We start from the raw sequence: 21,303 nt of genomic DNA on the forward strand, positions 1-21,303 counted from the left end.
TTCAAAGTTTAAAAATTAATGTTTAATTTTTTAAAAAATAAACATTTAAATTATTGTGTTTTTTTTATTTCTGCTGTGTCTCTATAACCTTCACCCACCTTGACACAATAAGCCCTCTCTCCCCCAACAAACGGTTAAACAAAACAAACCAACACATTAATCGTGTCTGAAACAGTGTGCAGCCTCATAGAGCTTTTATTCTGTTGGGGAAAACAACACATAATGGGGAAGGACGGCCAGGAAGGAGCACTTTGGTCTGGAAAGATTACAGGGATGGTAAGTGAGGCCATAAGAGAATATCTTGACACATTCCATCCAGGAACAATGCCAGAGTTAATTTGATTGTGGTTCATGGTTCCAGAACCTGAAGGGAATGGGGGTAGAAGGCAGTGGAGCTTTCTTGAAATAGAATTTTCCTCTGAGGAAAGAAATGTTTCATCTTTCCACTGAATTCTGTTTTCTTTTAGTATTACTTTCCTTAAGTTATTGGAGTTACTATGTGAATTATTCTGCTTTCTTTGCATCAGTTCAAAAATCTTCTCAAGTTTCTCCAAATTCCTCAGTCATTTTGTTGCAATAATAGTCCATGGTCTCCATATATCACAATTTGTTCAATTATTCCTCTTCATCCAATTCATTGGTACCCACTGTTTCCTATTTTGTTTGCATGGGGTTTTTTTGGGAGGGGTGCCATAAAAAAGTACCACTTTGAATAGTTAGTCAATATTGGATTTTTTTCCATCTTTGACTGTCTTAGAGTATATGCCCAGTAGTGGGAATCCTGAATGAAACAGTATGAATTCTAGGCCCTATTTCTGAACCCAAAATCAACCTTGTTTTTATTTCTGTTATCCTTTTTTCTTTATCCTTCTTGATCCTCATTTCCTGAGCCCTATTCTATCCTGGGTTCTAAGGCCTTCTCAGTTCTGTGACCCTATTTCTGAATCCTTATCAAACCTTCCTTCCCGGAGCTTATATCTGACACATACTCACATCCATGTCACTGATTTTGGACCTTATTTTTGAGCCCTTACATCCATAATCTTTTTTCCCCCAGGGATCCTCACTTTCCAGACTTTTTTTTTCTAGAGTCCTTCTCCATCTTTATTCTCCTGAAATTTATTTCTGACATTCTCTTCCCTGAAGCTCTGTCCCTCAAACACATGGGTTTGTTTGGTTGCAGACAATTTTCTGACACGTTATTCAAGAAAAAAAAAATGAATGAATGAAAAACATTGACTAAGGGTTATGTACCAAGCATTATGCTAAGCCTGGAGATACACATACAAAAACAAAGACAGTCCCTGACTTCAAAGAGCTTTCACTTTAATGGGAGGATAGCCCACATGGGGGGGGGGAAGGGGAGGAGAATGGAGGGTGGCCAGGAAGGAGTAATTTGGTCTGGAAAGATTACAGGGATGGTGAGGAGAGTATCTTGACACACTCCATCCAGGAACAATGCCAGAGTTAATTTGATTGAGGTTCATGATTCCAGAACCAGAAGGCAATAGAGCTTTCTTGAAATAGCATTCCAGGTTTCCAGGGCAGGAGATTTTCCAGGATGTGATCTTTGTTGTTGGCAACATATTTATTTATCATCTATCCATTCATTCATTCATTTGGAAATCTGCAAATTTTTTTTTAATTAACAGCTTCAGAATAGTCCTAAATGTAATAACTTTTCCAAAAAATACCAAAGAGAATAGTAAAGCACCTTCTCATTAAATACAAAGTTTTTTTTTCCATGATGCATTGCATCAAAGTTTTGCATTAATCTTAATGCAAAAAGAATTTTATGTTGCATCCTATAACATAGAAATTGTATGCACTGAAACAGAATGACCAATACCAATTAGCTGCTTAAACTCCAGCAGAGGGACTTCTTTCCCTCTTAACAAAACTGACCATTTTCTACATTTGTGAAAAGTCAACTCAAGGATTTCAACTTAGTTGTAGTAAATTTGGCAACATTTTTCTGGGAGGCAGCATGATGGATTGAGGGCCACTTTGGAGTCAGGAAAGCCTCCCTTTTGCCTCTGGAACAAGATACAAAAAGCCTGTGTTTGACACTTGAAGCCGCTTGCTAATCTGGACCCAGCCCACCTTTCCAGGTGTATTCCACATTACTCTCTGCTTCACAAACGACAATCCAACCAAAACTGGCCTTCTGGGCATTCCGTATGTATGAGATTTCACTTCCTATCTATGAACCTTTGCACAGGCTATGCCCTCTACCTAAAATGGACTCTCCCTCCTCTCTATCTTAGAATCCCTGGCTCAAGTGACATTTCCTATAGGAGGCATTTTAAGATCCTCCTGGGAATGCTCTTCTCTCTCCTTCATTCCCAATAACTGTGTTTATAATATATATGAATGTTTGGTATTGATTTTGTTTGCTTCCACATGCTTCCTACCTAGAATGTCAGTTCCTCCCAAGGACTTTTCCATTATTCTCTTTGGTTCCCCACCTACTAACATAGTACCTGGTGTACAGCTGTTGTTCATCCTGTTTTTGAAGAGGACCGATGACGTTACAAGTGACTTGCTCTTGACTTGCTGGTGAATTGGATTTAAGTAAGACAGAGTTGCACAAAGTAGGTAATCACCTCCTGTCCACTGGCAGGACAAAAAGGAAGACCATTATCGATGGCCCAGAATGCAGTGGATGACTTTGGTGTTGTCCATGTCTGGCCAAACTCTAAGCACTGCACAATGTCCTTACAACTACTCTGAGTGGTAGGTGCCATTATCCTCATTTTAGTTGAGGAAACAGGCAGTTAGGTTGACTTGCCCAGGGTCACACAGCTAGTGTCTTTGAGATGAAATTTAAACTCAAGTCCTCTATCCACTATACCACCAGTTCCCTGAACTCAGGAAACCCAAATTGATTTCCATTCTGGACACCAGACCCTGAAATTTTCTTGAAAAGAGTAACAAGAGTGATACATGAGGCCCTCCCTCAGTATTAGACCCTTTTTTCGCCAACAAAACCAACTTTAATACTGAAATTATGACTAAGCTTGGCCACAGAAATGAGAATGTGCTGCATCTCTCTTCCCTTCTTTGCAGAGGTGAGGCACTATGGGTATGGAAGACTATCCCATATTTTGTTGATGTGGTTTGTTTTATATTGTCTTTTTCTCATCCTCTTTTTTACTGTTACAATGGATGGCTTTATGGGAATTGGAGGGATATATTGGGAACTGAAATTGACTTATAAAAACAAAACATATTAATTTTTTAAAAAACAGAACCAACCCCAGACACCTAGCACCTCTCATTTGAAAGGTCTGAAGAGTGGCTACCCTGCTAGGGAAAAAGAACCAAGACCCCAGATTCTGTGCACAAAAATGATACATTTATTGAAAGAGTATTTTTTTTTTAATACAAAAGAAAGCTCTGTACATAGGACTGTGATCATGTCCATGAACTCCTGGGTCAGCATCCCAGGGATGTAGAAACCACTGACACTCAAACACGCCCCACACACTCACCACACGTACACACAGCCACACACCCACACACTCACACACCCAGAGCCGCCAGAGGAGGGGGAACGCTAAGGGTCACCACACAAGAAACGCCATCTCATCCCTGAAGCACACATGTTCTTACAAGGCCATGCTCACATAAAAACATTATAAGCACTTAACCTGATCTTACTGGATCTTGCCTTCTTTGGGGAGATGATGGGAGTAAAGCTCTCTTCCCAAGGATAGGCAAGGTGGGTCCTAGGAGGACATGGCTGCAATTCAGAGAAGAGAGGCTGGGCACATTACAGACCTGAGTCCCTAACTCCCCCAATCCCTGACTCTGAGAGGCATTCCTAAGACCCGGACACCAGCCGTGACCCATCCTTGCAACCCATCCCATATTACCCATCTGCCCCACCAACCAGGTTTTGTGGGAAATCCCAGATTCGGGAAAGACAGCAGGGAGAAAGCAGATTACAGGGCTCTTTAGTTTTGTTGGCAAATCGATCCTCTAGAGATCTGGGCTGTGAGCAGAGACTCTGCATCCCACCACCAAGCTGTCAAGGCAGGGTTATTTCTCACTGAATTAGAAGCAGTCAAGAAAGGGTTAAACAAAAACTCCCAACCCAACTGCAATTCCCCTCTTCTGGAAAATCAAATGCTCAGAATACAGGTAATGGAGGAGAGCAGGTTCACTGGGTGCAAAACCCTCTGCTAATGCTGGCCTACCCTGCACATCCGCCTAATGGGGGGTAGGGGGGGTGGGGCACGGCCCCTGTAAGAAATACATAAATACTGAGGTTACACTTAGAAAAATAAAGTCATTTTCTTCAAGGCTTTTTGTCTTAATTTTAAAAAGTTACAGTAGCTGCTCACTCCCTGGGAGACCTGCCCTTCTCTGGCTCCCCGGTACTGCATCGATCTCTTGAGCTGCTCCCAACTCTACTAGTCAGTCCCAATCCCTACCACCCCATCCCCAATCCCCACCACTGCTCACTGCAACATGACCCACGCAGCTGAGGGCCTGACGGAATGCATGGCTGCACCTCCCATGCACATGGCACAAACAAAATCCAGGGCCTCTGCTAGAGTGGGGTTGGACCAGGTCCCCAACAAACTCTAATCCTATAGCTGGTCTTCTTTCTCTGCTCCCTAGAAACAGTCTCACTAAGCACTAAAGGGAAGGCTAGGCCCAGAGCTGGTGGTAACCCTCCCGGCTCTTTCGAGGCATGGCCCATGGGGCCCTTTCCCCACTTCTTCTTGGCTTATACACAGGATCTGTTAAGATCCCTGAACATCCTTTACCCTTCCACAATGGTGGGATCCCAGAGCCCACAGGATGGCTCTACCTCCTATAGCCCAACCAGTACTGGAGAGGCCAACAGTGTCTCCCCAGGGAAGAGGATGGGAAGAGAAGGGGGAGGAGGGTAAAATGTGGTGGTGGGATGATGAGAAAAACGCCATAAAAAAAAGTTAAATATTTTAAAAATATATATTTATAGATTTGTTTTCACTTGTCTCCTCTCAAATAAAAGGTTCAAAATTAAACCTTAAGTAAAGCAGCAGGGGGGTAAGTGGGGATGAAAGGGGATCCAGGCCATTCCCTCCATCCCAAGAGCCACTGTAGCACAAGTGGCAAGGGACAGGGGCAGTGTGCCCACCGGCCATGGACATTTGCCCTGTGCATAGGCCCAACTGCTAGGGAGCTAATGGGGCAGAGGGGGTGGGAACATGGTTCCCTAGCAATACAGCTGGCTCTGAGGGAAGGTGGTCTCTCACCCAGTCTACGGTAGACACAGTACTAACCCATGAACAGCAAGGAGGCTGAGGGCAGACCCTCCAAGCTGCTTCCTTAGGAGAAGGATGCAGTACCCTAGTGACCACAGGTCCCACAGAGGGAAGGAGGGGGCACGGTCCCATTGGGCACAGCTAATACTCGTGGCAAACATCGAGCCAAGCTGGGGATGGGGGAAGCAAGGCAGCCCCACGGTAAACAGAAACGAGAGGTGGAACCAGGATGGGAGAGAGGGAGAAAAGGGTAGAGGGCAGGCAAGTCCATTTCTTTGGCTGGAGTGAGAGGGCGAAGTCCTGTGGTGGGCCCTCTCTCCTCCCTGCCTCCCTCCTGCGGCCTGTCGACGTGTGTGTAAAGAAAACGTGAAAAGGCAACAATAAATAAGTGAGGCCGTCCATCCATCAGTCCAGGGTCGGCAGGGCTACTCATTCACTCTTGGTGCTGTGCGTTGTTGCATCCAGGTTTACCACCTGCAGTTCTGTCAAATTGCTGCTGCTGCCCGCCTGCTGCCCAATCACTGCCATCTGCAGGAGGGGGAGGAAGGGGAAGGGCAGGAGTGAAGGGGAGGCAGAGGAGCCCGGCTTAAATGCTTCAAATTGTTTAGCAGAGCAGGTAAAAGAGTCACTGGGAGAGGGCCTTCATCTTGCTCCAATGCCAAGGTAGCAGCAGACAGCAAGGGAATAGTATGAAGAACTTCATTCTTGGTCTTAAAAGGCAGAAGCCCTGGGTTTGACTTCTAGTTCTGACCCTTAATGTCTGAGCAACTTTTCTGAACCCGTTTCCTCCGGTGTAAAATGCCAATAGTACTCCCTTGTGCAGATTACCTTCTAGGCTGATATGAGGACAGTAACAGAATGGAAGCACAGTGTGGGAGACAGAGCCAGGAAGACCAGCCACCTCTGACACTGACTAGTGACCCTGGACAAATTGCTTAACCCCTCAGTGTCCCAAGTAACTCACTAAGAGTATACTAGATACAGAGCAGCTGCTGATCTGAATTGGCATATGGAGGTTTTTCACTGGGAATTCCCTACACCAATGAATTCTAAGGTCTTATCCAAAAAAGCCCTCCCCTTCTCCCCCAAACCAACAAAAACAAAGAAGTGCTCAAGAAACATGACCAAAGGCTATAATGTAGCAGGACTGGGGAAAGGTACCCCACCACCCACCTACCTGATGAAGCTGGACAGCAGACACTGGGATTTGCACAGTTCCTGAGGGTGCAGTCAGGAACACCTGGGGGACTCCACCTATATCAGAAAACCATAAGGGTTGAGGTCAAAGGTCTTAACATACAAGCCTCTGGGGCAGGGCAGCAGTTGGTGAATTGAGTGAGCCACCCAATGTCTGTGGTCAATACCACTTCCTTTCAGGGAATGGGGAAGACCCCTGTGCTCTTTCTTCTCTTCCTCCCCCATAACACAACTCACCTTGCTCCTGGACCTGTCCGTGGGAAACCTGCATGGCGGAAGGTGCCTGGGAGAAGGCGTTGAGCACGGTGAGGCTGCCGTCGGCCAGCCCTGGGGTGGGGGCGTACATCACTGCGTGGGAGCTGGGGTACATCATGTGACCACCCACTGTAGTGGGCACTGATGAAGTCATAATGGTGGCGGGCAGTGTCACTGGTGAGCACAGACAATTAAGTGTCATAGGAATCTGGCTAAGAAAAGGCAGTCTCTCTCTACCCTTTTGTCCCCCAACCTTTTCCAGTCTCTCTCCATACAAACTAGTGGGCAGAAAGGGCCCTCCAACTGCAGGTTGGAAAAGGAAGAGGACAGAAGTAACCACCCTGGAAATCCAGAGACAGGCACTACCTCTGTCCAACTTAATGATAATGCCTTAACCAGCCTCCTCTCTTCACGATTATTCTTTACTCAAGTGCAACATCAATACTTAAATCTTATCCAGAAAGTATATTTTAAATTCTAAAATAATCAACACAAATTTTATCACCATTTTCAAGTTTGCTGTTCTGCCATCTGCTCGTGGGCCTGTTTTAAGCCTATGAACCACCCCCACTCCCCCAAGTAGGAGCCACACCTGTTTAAACTGATTCCATACAATGAAGAATCTCAATAAACCTTTTTGGAGCTAGAAGGCCAGGCTGTTTGTCCTCATGCCCCGCCCCCTAAATATGCAGCTGCTGAACTTATCTTTTCAATCAAGGAGAATTATAATACATTTCATCTTAAGAACTTCATGTTGCTCTTGAAGTAACTGGAGGCATGCCCAGAAAGCCTTCCTTCCCATCAACTGCCGGCTGAAATTCTACCCAGCCTTCAAGGCCCAGTGGTAGGCCTGCAATGCCTCTGATTTGTGCCCTGACCCAACCACAAGCCATGTGCCTTCTTATAAGATTCTGTATTTGCCCCTCATACTAAGCTTTGTATATCCGTGCACATGTCTTGTTTGCTGACCAGGTCATAAGTTCTTGAAAGTAGGAAGGTGTCTTATTCAACTTCATTATTTTTCTCACTATAGAACAGTCTTGGAAGAGCATATGGTAAGTGCTCAACACATAGGGGTTCAACTGCACAGAGGCACTTCAGGGAATCCTGTCCTTGGCACAGCACCAAACAGAGGTGGACCCTGATAACTGACTGCTGCACGGTGTTAGGCAAGTCATTTGCCCTCCCTCTCCTTGCTTTCCCCTCTGTAAAATGAGAGGACTTGACTACTTGTTCTCTGCCATCTGTGCCGTTCTACGGCTCTTCCTCTCTAAAAACTACTCTACGTCTAGTCTGCTCTGATGCTGAACAAAAGGAAGTGTCAAAACTTTCTCCATTCTTGTCCCCTTACAAAAAGACCAGACAGCCCACTTTACCGACACACATCTGAGTTGTAAGGATAAAGGCTCAACAACTACCCATGAGCAAAGTCTATACAAATATATATATATCAGAGTCCCATCTCTATTCCTTGGGGGAGGGGCAGCAGGGATCTGAGCCATACCTGTCCCACTGGAGGAGGTTTGCGTGAGGTCTGTGCTGCTGTCACTAGAGGGAGACGTTTGCTGAGGGGCCTGGTGAACTTGAATGGCCTGGACTGGAACCTGCTGGGCCACGGCCCCACCTGCCAGAAACAGAGACCCTACTCATGGTTTATCCCAGCTAGGAAGCAACCCCTAGCCACCGCTGGACTCCCAATGACACACAATTCATTCCTCACCTATTGTTTCCCCCCTACCCTTTGGATCTAGCACTGCCTTCTTGGTAATACAATAGAAATGTTCCTGCTACACACACACACACACACACACACACACACACACACATGCACGCACACACACACGCACATACACACCCGCCCCTTCTTCTGCTCAGAAAAAGACAGCCCAGCGAGGAAAACTTAAATAAACCCTGTAGCTTGGCATTCAAAGCCTTTCATAATCAGATAATACCTGGAATCTTTTTTTTTTCTCAGCACACCACTTTTCAACACAGTCAAACAGAACACTTTCTGTTCCTTGCTTTCCCTCCTCGGTGCTTTGTTCAGTGTTCCCTACACCCAGAACATCCCCTTTCCTCCTCTCTGATCCCTAACTGGTAATAACTCTACCTTTTCCCCCAGACCTCAATAGCCCTTTCTCATTACGTACTTCTCCTGCATAGTTGTCATGACTAATTTGTATAATTATCTGGGTGGATTTCCTATGCCCCTACCAGACTGTAAAAGCTCCCTAAGGGCAGAAGCCACAGCTTATCTACTTATTCCTTCTTGATCTACATTTCCCCAGCACCTTGTACAGAGTTCTGCACCTAGTAGGCACTTAGTGATTGGTGAACTGAAAACACCACTAACCACAAGAGGCCCCATTTGGAGCAGTTTGGGTTCTCTCTTTCCCCTAGGCTCTCTGCCCCCTTCCTCCTCCCTCAGGGAGCCCTATCTTTTCGCACTCTGCAGCCCTGCCTGGCCAGCTCTCTCGGCAGCCAGAGGCCTCCACCTAGGACAAAGCTAACTTGTCAAGGATATACACTCTGCCTGTCAGCACAGGTAGGGAAGCCAACTGCCTGCTGTCCCTGGTGGCAGGGATCAGCTGCCTAGCCAAGGCTGTAACCGACTGAGCGAGATGGTAAGGGTCCCAGCATGGAGGGCAGTGCCTGCTAATGGAACATGAGAGGTTTTGGTCAGGCCCAGCCCTTCTCACTTCCTACTGTGGAAAGGGTCTCCTCGTGCCAACCTCACTCCCAGGGCTTGCTCTTCAGGGCACTAAACATAAAGTGGGAAGTGGGAAATATACATCAATTCTGCCCCTCTCAACACTCACCAGGCATGAGGGTGAAGCTGGTGGGCAGCTGCATGAGGCCTCCGGAGGAGACAGGGCCACTGCCTGTACTCTTCAGCACAGTCCCATTGGCACTGCTAACGGCACTGGGGCTGACACTAGCAGAGACAGGCGCCAGGTAGTTGGTGATTGGGAAGGAGGGGCCGCTGCTGACTTGCATCGTGGTAGAGGTGCTGGGCGCCGTCTGGATGGTAGAAGTTGTACCCGGCAGGTTGGTGACTGTAAACGCTGGCTTCAGCGTATCCTACAGCCAGGGCAAGGATGGGGCTGTGAGCCTAGATCAGATGATCCTACCCATCATGACCTGTCACTGAAACACGACCCCCAATATCCCAGAGTGTTAGGTCCCCAAGCAGCAATGCTTAGTTAAAAAGGACAATCACTTTGGATCTCGGCAGGCCTACCCATAAAATGAGTTTGAACTAGCAACCTCTAAGGTCCCTTTAAGTTCTAAACTTGCAAAATCCTAAAACAAAAGTCCGAATGATAATAACAGCTAGCATTTACATAGAGCATTAAGGTGTGCATAGCTTTTTACAAGTATTATCTCATTTGATGCTCACAACCACCGTAGGAGGTATAGGTGCTATTATTATCATCCCCATTTTATAGATAAGAAAATGAGTCAAACAGAGATGCCACCCCCCACCCCACCCCCATCCCCAGCAGGAGAATTCTACTCTAAAGAAATACCTAAGACCTCACTGGCAGGGACAATGAGGAAAAGGCAGTTCAATCTGAGTGCCTGTTTCCCTTCCACCAAAATAAGCCCTAACTGTCCTGCCACCCGCTTCCAACACATATGTGCTAGAGGAAAAAACCCAAGTTGTAGGCATAGATAGGGTAGGAAAGTTCCTTCTATCCTCAAGGGAGTACAAGGGCTTGCAGTGGAGGGGAGGAGGAACAGGAAGAGGAGAAAGACATCCTGACTCTGTCCAGACCTCATGAGGTGGAAGTGACTGACAAGTCTCAAGATCTGCAGGATGGACTAGAGACCAGGCTCTATGTAGCTGCCTGGCTGTGGCCACCCATTGGTGGAGGTGTTGCTAAGAGAGTTGGAGGGCTTGGCTGAAGACCACAAGAGGGAGGAGCTGCTGATGACTAAGGGAAGAACTAAGCCCAGCCCATTCCCCCAAATGGGGGGAAGGGAGGGAAAAAGAAGGAGGGAGGGGCAGGACAGGGGGTGACCCAGACAGTGGCCAGTGAATGGCCCCACCCCACCATGCTTGGTGACATGCTTGGCAGGGCAGGCTGGATAGGTAGTCTGTCTCCTACTAAGCCAGCTAGGCATGAGGTATGCCAGGTTCCCAGGATCATCCTGGGACCGGTATATGCTGGCCTCCTAACCCACACAGTCAGGCAGGATTCAGCTACACCCCCACCCCCACCCCCAGTGGGGAGACAGCTGGCTGGAGGAATGCAAGGGCCCCTGCCAGGCAGGCAGCCGGGTGGGCGGGAAGAGGCTCATGTGCAGCCGGAGCACGCCTTATATGGGCACGGAGGCCACCCGCTTATCAGGGGGCTGGGCTCCAGCTCAGACGGTGGGAATTGGGCACCTGTCCTTCAGCCTGGGGGGAGCATCCGCCTAGTCCCTCCCCACATTATTATGCCTCTTTTTTTCCTTCCCTCCCTCTCCCCTCCAGGAGGTACCCCACCATGTGCACACCTTGGTCTCACCACTGCTGTCAGACTCAGACACCTGGTAGGTGAGATCTGTCTCTTCAAAGCCTGTGGCACTCATTCGCTGGTCTGTGGTGGGGTCTGAGCGTGGTGGTGAGTCTGGCGAGTTGAGGCAAGTCTGGATTAGTGCCTTGCCAGTCTCGCTGGTGATCATGGGCTGCAGTTTTCGAGTGGCAAAGGTGTATACATGTCCCGTTTCACTGGCCACAAGTAGCAATACCTGTGTTCCTGTCAGTGTAGATAGCTCATAGGCCTGGAAATGAGAGGAAGAAGTGACTGGGTCAACAAAGGGTGGGAATACCCCTATAAGACCCTCAAAAACCTCTTAACTCCGTGTTCCTCTGAGGTACAGTGGAATGGATTATATAATGACCCAGGTCTTAAGACTCTATACGGACCAGAGTTTCTATCAGATTTCTTAGAACATTAGAAGTTGAGCTAGGAGGGTAGCACATTTAAAACATATAGACCCATCACCATGATACTTCAGCTAAGTACCCCCTCAATCATCCTCAGGGCAATACAAGCATTCCTCTAGCTAGATATAGTTTCCAGGTCCCTCTCGATGACCCTACAGTCAACCCTAGGGGAGAAGGAGGAGCCCAGTTCAGCTGCTCTCCTATCCACTTGGGCAGATTCAAGGCTTCCAAGCACAGCTGCTGGGAGGAGGCTTAGGACACATTCACACAAACACAACATATAACACACACACACACACACACACACACACACACACACACACACTCTCCCTCCACTTTGTTTCCCCCCTTGTAAGTCCCCCACCGTTTTGAAAGGCAATCAGGGCATTAGGGAGAAACATGTGTCTGGGATTTCCACAAACAGCTGAAGTCACCTTCCTGTCCAACACGAGCCATCCTGGGATCCATGCTAGGTTGCATGCCCTTTCTCACCCTTGGCAGAACTTTGAATAATATCACCTTTCCTTTAGCTCCTGAATCCTAACAGTAATGGTTAGTTGCTATTAATCTCCAACCCCCCTTTATAGGGGTTAATATCAATATAAAGAATGTCCAGAGATCTTGGAAATATCTTAATCTTGTCCTACTCCCTCATTTTCGAGAGGAAGAATATCAGGGCCCAGAAAGAGGAAGTGATTTGCCTGAGCTGGTCATCCAACTATTTCATGAAAGAATTAGGATTATAATCTGGCTTTATGGTCTCCCTGTCTAGTGCTCTGTCTGCTGGACACCAAGCTGCCTCTTTGACCAATGCTCTGCTTAGCCTAATCAGCGGATCCTTAAATATACCAATCACAATAATCTTCCTCTCGGTTTAGGAACGTTTCACAACTTAAAGGCTGTTTCCATGCACCTGTATTCTGGTCACAGAGGTAAGACTCCTATTGTGTTTAGAGGATCATCCTTATGGATCACTCTGCTTGGGCCAAGGATTGGAGTCTGTAGGAGACAACTCCACAGCTATACTGTAGAGCAGGTTTCCCACATTACTGAGGGGCAGACAGCAATACCCCCCCACACACACACACCCGCAAGACCACTACAACAATGCTAGTTTCTCCACTGGGCAGATACAAGGATAGCTAACTCCCAAGGTTCTGACATCTTGTTCTCCAAGCACCTATTCCTGAAAGCAATCCCCCTCAATCTCAATTAACAATTTAGACTCCTCCTCTTCCCACCCCTTTTTACCGTGCTTAGGAAACTCAGGCCTCTTCCACAAAAGAGAGAGTAAAACTGCCTAAGGGAATTGGGATTTGGTGTTCAAGGTACAGTACTATCCATTACCTGAACTTTCCCTCAAAACCCTATGCACATTCCCACTTTCTCTGGAAAACTAGACAGTTCTTTCTTCTTAAGATCTAGGGGGTTTCCTCTCCCCTCCCCCCATGCTTCTCCTCCACTTCCCCTCACAATGCTCATTGATCTGTTTTGTGTGTCAGTCCTCATACCTACCTGAGCTTGTAACTTACTGCCATAAAATACAGATCTATATCTACCTATCTTTATATGTCTATGTATATCTATATACAGAGAGCTCTCTATATGTGTATATATAAGTATAGATCTATTGATATAGCTATGCATCTATCTATATTACAGCTATAGATTTAGAAGTAAAGCTATATTGACAGATAGCTATAGATGTAGCCAGCTAGACCTCTAGAAGACATCCATTTCCTTACCTTCCCCCCTCCACTTCTGTGAGACTCAGTCCGGATTCCCCGGAGCTCTGTGGGGCCTTAGCTTCCTTCCCCCTTCTTTGGGGCTGCCCATCTCACTCTGACAAGGTAAGTGGACCATTGCTGCCGCTGTCCTCTCCATCTTTACACACACCTTTCCATCTCTCCTCCTTCCTTCCTCATTTTAGTGCCTTCCCTGCACACTGCACTCACACCTGCCCCACCATGCCCCGAGCCTTGTTACTCACCCCTTCCTGGCAGCCTCTGACTTGTCCTGTTACTACATCGGCTCTCTCTCCATCCCAAACATCTCCATGGCCCACGATTTCTCCTCCCTCCCTCCCCCTTTATTACTCACTGCCTCCCACTTCCACACTCTTGGTCCCTCTCGGGCGTGGGGCACCTTCTTCCTCCTCCGATCGGGTCCCCGGCCCTCCCCAGTAGGGTCTCCCCGATCCCCCAGCCCAGGTCGCACGCCGGGCTCCGGCACCACCTTCCATTCATCACCTGGGTCCTCCTCCTCCTCCCGGACGCCCCCCACTCCATTTCCTTCCCCAGCCGCCGGGTCCGAGCCGGGTAGTCCAGCCGGACCCCCGCGTCGTTACCTTCTTCATGATGCCCGTCTTCCTCTTGCTGAAGGTCGTGTAGCGCCGCAGCTTGTTGTCGATGAACTCCATCTTGATCTTCACACGGCCGCGGGTCTTCTTGCCCGGCTTGGCCCCACTCACGGCGCCGCTGACGGGGCCATAGCCCCCGGCCGCCGCCGCCGCCACGGCCGCCGCCGCCGCCTCGGAGCCGCCGACCACCACGCCGAGTTCCATGTCGCTCAGGCCGCGCTTGAGGCCACGCCGCTCGGCGCCCAGCTCCTCCTCGTCGCCGGACTCGGAGTCGCCCTCGCTGCCGCTGTACAGGGTCCCCGTGGCCGCTGCCGCCGCCGCCGCCGCCGCTGCCGCCGCCGCCGCCTCCCGCTCCAGGCGGCCGGGCCCCAGCCCCGCGCCGTTCCCGGGGCCGCGGCCCCCGTTAGCCCCGCGAGTCCCGCCGCTCGGCCGCCCCGTCGGGGCCCGGACCAGGCCGCCCCCCAGGGCCGAGCCCCGGCCCAGCGCCGCCGCGGCCCCAGCCTGGCTCGGTAACATGGCGCTCAGTACGGGCGGGCTGGCGTCCGGACGGGCGGGCAATCAGCGCGGGGCCGGAGCTGCTGCTGCTGCCGCCGCCGCCGCCGCCGCCATCGGCCTCCGCTCCCCGCCCCGACTCGGCTCCTGCTGCTGCGGAAGGCTGCTGCTCCTGCTCCTGCTTCTGCCGCCGCCGCCGCCGCCGCGAGCCCGGGGCCCCTTGCACGGCCCGCTCCGGGCCCTCACGCTCCTGCCCCGGTGGCCCGGGTTGCCCCAGGCCGCGTGCAGCGCCCCCTGTCCGAGAGCTCGGGTGGCGCGCCCCGCGGCCGTCAACGTGCCCCCGGGGGCTGGGGCTGGGGCTGAGGCAGCAGCTGCTTGCGGCAGCGGCGGCGGCGGCGGCAGGCGGGCGGAGGGGGCCGGGACCACGCGCTGTCGGCGGAGGGATCCCCCGACCCTTCCCCCCATATAAAGAGATACAATGTTTCCTTTTATGGCGAGGCCGCTCCTTATATGGTGAGCCCCAGCGCCCCCGCCCTATTGGTCGGCGGTTCCGGCACCTCCGTCTCCCATTGGCCCGCCTTAGGGGGGGCTGTTCATTTGCATTGGCATACCAGGCCAGCTGCTGTCATTCTAGCGTCAGGCCGAGGCGCGGAGTCCGGAGGCTCCGGCGTCTCTTAAAGAGACAGGAGTTTGGAGCTAGTATGGTCTCCGCCCCCTCCGCACGGTCGGGGTTGAGAGAACCTAAGGATAGGGTGGAAGGGGTGGAGGGAAACCCGGGAGATGAAGCGGGTTAGAACGCCCATCCCGGGTAGGGGAGGAAAGGTCTGAAGGCAGAGGAAAGGAAATTGGAACCCTGAAAGGGCAGGAATGGGGAGGCCCAGGCTGGATCGGTGAGAAGGCTGTGCAGGGGGCCAGGTTTACTAAAAGAGGCACCATGGAAAGAAGCATTCCGGAGGTGGAGGTGGGGAAACAGAAAAGGGGGGGCTGTGCCGCTGGTCTTGACCCCAAGTGCCCAGACCTCAGACATTCCTCCCCTGTCTCCCTCTTTATCAGGGCTACAGTTTAAAGGGGTCAGCTCCTTGGTCTTCATCCATCATCTTCCACCACGGGGTATGGGGAAGACCTTTGGAAGAATTACATCAGGAAGAAGAAAAGGGACTCCTGGTTATTTAGAGCTATAAGAGAACCAAAGAGGTCATTAAGTCCAGCCCTTTCATTTTCCCAATAAGAAAACTGAGGCACAGAGGAGGTTTAAGTGGCTCAGCCTGGGGTCACACAGCGAGTGTCTGAGATCTTGACTTGCATTTTTTTTCTGGGGGGGGATGAGGGGGAAGTTTGAAGGTTTGAAACCACAGCTTCTATTTACAAGATGAGGCCGGGAGAAGTTTAAGAGTCCTTTCAGAGTCATGTGTAGCAAATAGCAGGACAAAGGAACAAACCTTTGTTTAGTTCCCCCCCCCCAAAAAAATATCGGGTGAAGATTTTTGAAAGTAGGGAGAATAAAAAAAGTCAATGCTATGATCTCTTTTTCATAGCAAAAATGAAAACTTACAAGAATGGAATGTATAGGAGTTAGAACTGCTTTACAGCCTCTTGGGCTCCCTCTCCCTCCCTTTACAGAGGATAGTGGAGGCACATGATAGGAAGTGGCTGTAAATGATTCATCTAAGGAGCAAAGCTAGGGTTCAAATCCACATCTTCTGACTTTTAAGTTCAGTGCTGTATTCCAACGGACACTGATGGAGTGGAGGACTGTTTCATTCACTGTATATCTAGCACCTAGCAAATAATAATGTTGGCTGATTGACAGGTGAACATGGACTTGTATATTAACTCCCACAATACTAATGCAAGAATTAATAATCTCTGTATCCCTTCCCAAGCTTGAATCACCAGGTTATTTTAGGAAAAAATGTGAAATACAAACATATAATATTCTATGATACATGAAAAGATCTGTGATTTCATCAGCAGGGTCTCAAACTGTGACTACTTACTAGATAAAAATCCTAGGAAGTTTCTTGAAGCAAGGCAAGATTTCTGCTCAACTTTTACCCATGAAAATGACCTTGGTAAGAGAAGGCATCCATAAGGGGGTATTTAGGAATATGTGGGACTAGAGATCCATTTATGACTGGGAACAGGAAAGCCAAATGTTGTTCATGTCTGGCCCAAGCCACAACCCTAGGCCTTACTCCAGCTGCATCCCAATTCTCTCATTCAGTTCCGTAATTGTAGAAAGAGCCCTGGATTTGAGATTCAGAAAACCCTAAGTCACAGCCTCTGTACAACAGCTTCCTGATGTGTAATATGAGGATAATGAAGCAAAACCTAACAGGATTCCTTAAAGCTTGTATAAATGTAAGTTATTACCCATATTTGTCTGATGTTTTAAACCCTTCTTCTAGCAAGGTCATACTTGGGATTCTCAGCTTTAACCAAGGAAACGAGAGAATTGTGACACTTCCCTGTTCAACCCTCTTTTCCTCGAACTCTTTAGTTACAGTGAGGTTTTCCAACAGATATCAGCAGGCCCAAGCATGGGGTACAGGATCACGGAACTAAAGGTAGAAGGGACCTCAGAGGCCATCTGATTTCCATCTGTCCCTTCCCCATTTTACAGATGAAGAAATGAGGCCCAGAGGTGTTAAATGAATTTGCCCAAGGTGGTCACAAAAGGTATATCATGTATATTTGAACTCAGGTTCTCCAATACCTGCATGTAGTGCTCTTTTGACCACACTATACGTGTGTGTGTGTGTGTGTGTGTGTGTGTGTGTGTGTGTGTGTCTGTCTGTCTGTCTCTTAATCGTGGCCAAATTTCACTCCAGCTTCCCTGGAGTGGATCATACAACTTCTAGCTGGGGCCCCCCACATTCCTTCCCTGGAGCTTCTCATATCCCTGAGATAATGTGGTTAAATACTTCTCTCAAGCAGGGGTGTAGTGATCACAAGGTTTTTTCCCCCCCCTTTTCTTTTTTCTTTCCTAGAGTGCTTTGAAAACACAGGATTTTAACACTTCCAAAGAGTCACAGAACTTAAATGTAGGTTCTAGGTTTAGACTTTAGACCAATCTCATTATTCTACAGATGAGGAAACAAAGGGGAAAGTGGTTTGTCTGAATCACTAAGCAGCAGCCCCAGAATCTGAATCCAGGTTGAGTCCAAATCCAATGACCTTTTCCACTGCCCCAAACTGAGACCTCGTGCCACACTGTAGTTATTATATACACCTCATCGACTCTTCCATGTCCTCCTATAAATCTCCACAGGGAGTCCACTCAATGAAGCTAGCGGCCTTCCTCTGGGGCCCTCAGGATTTTGTAAGGACTAAGGTCTATATCTGTTGTTATGCTTTACCTGGCTACTTGGTTCATTTAATTTTTCTTATGCCACTTTTTTCAATAAAAAACACTGGGTAAATATGCTTGTAAGCTTATTTATGCCTACTCCTACATCTCTTTACTGCCCATTTTTGATTTAAAAGAAACCTGGTGTATTCCATGATTCACAGCTACAGTATCACCAGAAGAATTTGTATTGAAGAAATTAACTTTTATCTTAGGGTTTTTTTTGTTTTTGTTTCAACAACTTAAAAGAACTTGCACAATTTCTTAAATGCAATCCCCACCCCCACCCCTTGAGGTTTTTCAGTTAGGGCCAGCCCAGTGGGTCCAATCAAGCAATGTCTGTCCAAGATAATGGGCAAAATGGCTGTCCTGGGCATGACAACAGAGCACTTGGAAAACCTTACAGCATACAGTGTATATGAGTTTTATGAGCAATTATTCGTTTACTCTTTTCCTATGTGGACTTTCAGAGGCTTAAACTGGTGTGGTTTTGAATTTCGCTTAGAAGGCAACTTGTCTTTCCATGCCTGAAGCATTAGTATAGTGGTCCTGCAGACATTTAGGGGACTTCATCATTAAGAGTCTGGTAAAGCTTATGGATCCCTTCTTAGAAGAATGGTTTTAAATGCATAAAATATAATACAGAAGATTACAGGGGAAATAAAATTTCATTGAAATAAAGATGGAACTGAGGTCAGAGAGAAGAGGAGGAGGAAGAAGAAGAAAAAGCAGAGTTTGAGAGAGAGGAAAAGGGGGGGAGGGGGGAAGAGAGAGAGAGAGGAGCTAGCTAGCCCACTAAAAAAGCCAATGCAGTCTTGGGATTCAGGAAGTAACCTGAAAGTCTGTTCCATTTTACTGTGCCTATGTCAGACCACATCTGGAGTAAATTCAGTTCTGGATACTATGTACTATATTTAAGAAGAATATTGGTACACTTGAGTGTGTCCAGAAGAGGGCAAGCAGGATGGTAATAACAGGCCTCAGAGATCATGTAACAGGAAGATGAAGGAACTCTAGTTAGAGATGTTTTGTCAAAATAGGAGAAACATTTATCTAAACAAACAAATGAAAAGCCCCTATTATGCACAAAGATACAAATAAAAAAGTAAGACAATCCCTATTCTTGAGGAGCTCACATTCTGATGGTGGAGATAACAGATATGGAAGGTTTCAGCTGCAAGTCAGATCATGGTCCTCAGGAAAAAGAAAACAACTCAAAGACAATAATAATAACTGTCTTCAAAGACTACCTGTCTTGTTAAAGAGAGATTGACATCTGACATTCTCTGTTGCCCTCAGAGGACAGAAGTTGCAAGGGAAAAAAAGTTAGGCTTGATGTTAAAACATCTCCTAAAAAGTCCAGCAATATAACCAAAGTAGAATGGATGCCTCTTACAGTTTGGGGCGGGGGAGGGGGGGACGGTTAGAATGGATTCCCTCTCTCACTTGAAATCTGCAAAGGCTGCATGACCACTCAATGGGTACAGTGTAGAAGGGAATTCTTTTCCATGTATGGGTTGGACTAGAGAGCCACCAAGGTCCTGTCCAACTCTGAAAATCTGTGATGCTGGGATCTAGTTCCAACTCCATATTTTACAGATGAGGAAACAGGCTAAGAGAGCAGAAATGATCTACTCAAAATCTCATTCAAGATCATTCAAGTAGGTTCAGTGGCTTTGTTACCATCTCCAGTCCCAGACTGTAGATATTCAATCCACTAGGTTCTTGGAGATTGCACACAAGAAAATGGAGAGGGTGAAAGGATACAAATCCATTCCTGATACTGGAGAATAACCCTGAACCCCAATATCCTATGGAAATAAAAGCCAGGAGGGGACAGGGAAGCAAACAAGAAGAATGAGGGCCAGAATCCCAGAAAGAGGAGAGATTAGCACCCTTGTAAACTGGGGAACGGGAAGACTGCTGGGAAATATTACCTTCACATGTGGAAAAAAACACTATTACCATGAACCCCACAAATGAACACAGCTGGGGAAAAGAGGCATCTGGCGCAGGTGCCACAAATTTACAGGCGCAATTCCTACCACCACGCTCCACCCATGAAGCAGCATGAACTCTCTTCTCTCTTACATCTTTTTGCTGTCTACTTTTTCTTCTTCCATCTGCCAAACTTTCCCTTCCTACTCCTGGTATTCAAGGCTAAAGAGGTTCACTGATTCTGCCTTTCATGAGACAGTGCGCTAGAAACAGAGGTCTTGCTTCTCCCTGTAAGCATTTCATATGTTACCTATTCAAATTATTGTCTCTCACATTACAATATAAGTTTCTTAAGAGCCAAGGGGATGATTTCACTTTTCTGTGTGTCCCCAGTGCTTAATTTTCTAGCATGGTGCTTCGCACATTAGAGCTTAATGCTTCCTGACTGATGACTGGGGCGTGCCAGTCCATGATGGATCTTAGAACTTTGGGTTATCCTTCAGAGAAGTCCATTAGGAGAAGAGGCTGGTTTTGGAATCATGTCAGGGGTTTGACAGAAGACTTTTAAGACCAACATGGCTTGCAAGGTCTCTTAGATCAGCTCTAAGTCCATCATTATCTATGATGCTGTATGTATGATTGCTGAGAAGGATCACTCCTGGATGGGACCTCAGAGGTCTTCTATCTCGTTCATCACCACCCTGAAACAAACCCATTTTACAAATGAGGAAGCTGAGGTCTAGGAGGTCAAATGATCTGTCCGAGGTCACAGAGCAAAGATGTGAACCTTTGATTCCAACCCTCTTTTCCACTGTAATACCTTGTAAGCTCAAATGAGCTCATTTTATTTCTCACATCAGAACTCTTAACCCTAAGCTCTACAAACTCCTTCATACTAATAATCATTTAGCCAAAGCATTTTCCTCACCACACTCCCTGTAAAGTTGCTTTGGTGAGTTGTATTATTAAGGGGGAAATAACTCAGGTGAAGTGATTAGCAGTCAAATATTCCCAGCCATTAAATGTTAGTAAAGTTGCGTAAGTGCATCATGATTCCTTCCACGGCTCTACACTCAAACCTGGCTCAGAAGATGAGGCAGGTTAAGGGACCATGCCATGGACTGTCCTACAATCCCCCACCTAGAAAGAGATTACATTCCCTTTCTAGGGAAATGGAATGCAAAGCCCTTTTTTGGGGAGGGAGGGGCAGAAATCATAACACAGTCTTTATTATCAAAGTCTTGCATATTCAGAGTTAAGAGATAAAGCAATCTGCTTTTTAAGTCCTTTGAGATCAACGAGTTATTTGCTTTGAGGATCTGAAAGTTCTCCAGCTAGAGCCGGAAGGGGCTTCAGAAACTTAACTAGTTTAATCACTTCATTTCACAGATAAGGAAACTGGGGCCCAGGGAAGGTTTAAACATGACTTGACCAGGGTCACAAGGGCAGTGTCATTGAAGGCATCTGAACCCAGGTTGTCTTGCCAGAGCCAGTCTGATTTTTTCCACTCTATGTA

The 21,303-nt window shown here is 47.7% G+C and overlaps 1 protein-coding gene across 2 annotated transcripts; it reads right to left on the minus strand.

The window, feature by feature from the left end:
* Positions 1-3,336: 3,336 nt before the first annotated feature.
* SRF (serum response factor) lies at positions 3,337-14,846 on the minus strand. 2 transcript variants are annotated; one of them, XM_078155348.1, is made up of 7 exons: positions 13,997-14,846; positions 11,217-11,483; positions 9,533-9,734; positions 8,218-8,337; positions 6,696-6,887; positions 6,439-6,515; positions 3,337-5,789 (listed from the first exon to the last, which is right to left on the minus strand). In XM_078155348.1, exons 1-7 carry the CDS (start codon positions 14,522-14,524, stop codon positions 5,691-5,693), a joined length of 1,485 nt encoding a protein of 494 aa, XP_078011474.1. In that variant the 5' UTR covers positions 14,525-14,846; the 3' UTR covers positions 3,337-5,690. The 2 variants fall into 2 exon arrangements, with proteins under 2 accessions (XP_078011474.1, XP_020832528.1); XM_020976869.2 differs by having other exon boundaries at positions 9,533-9,794.
* Positions 14,847-21,303: the final 6,457 nt, after the last annotated feature.

Source organism: Phascolarctos cinereus, unplaced genomic scaffold (genome assembly GCF_003287225.1).
Source record: "Phascolarctos cinereus isolate Bilbo 61053 unplaced genomic scaffold, phaCin_HiC Scaffold_5;HRSCAF=322, whole genome shotgun sequence".
NCBI classification, from domain to species: domain Eukaryota; kingdom Metazoa; phylum Chordata; class Mammalia; order Diprotodontia; family Phascolarctidae; genus Phascolarctos; species Phascolarctos cinereus.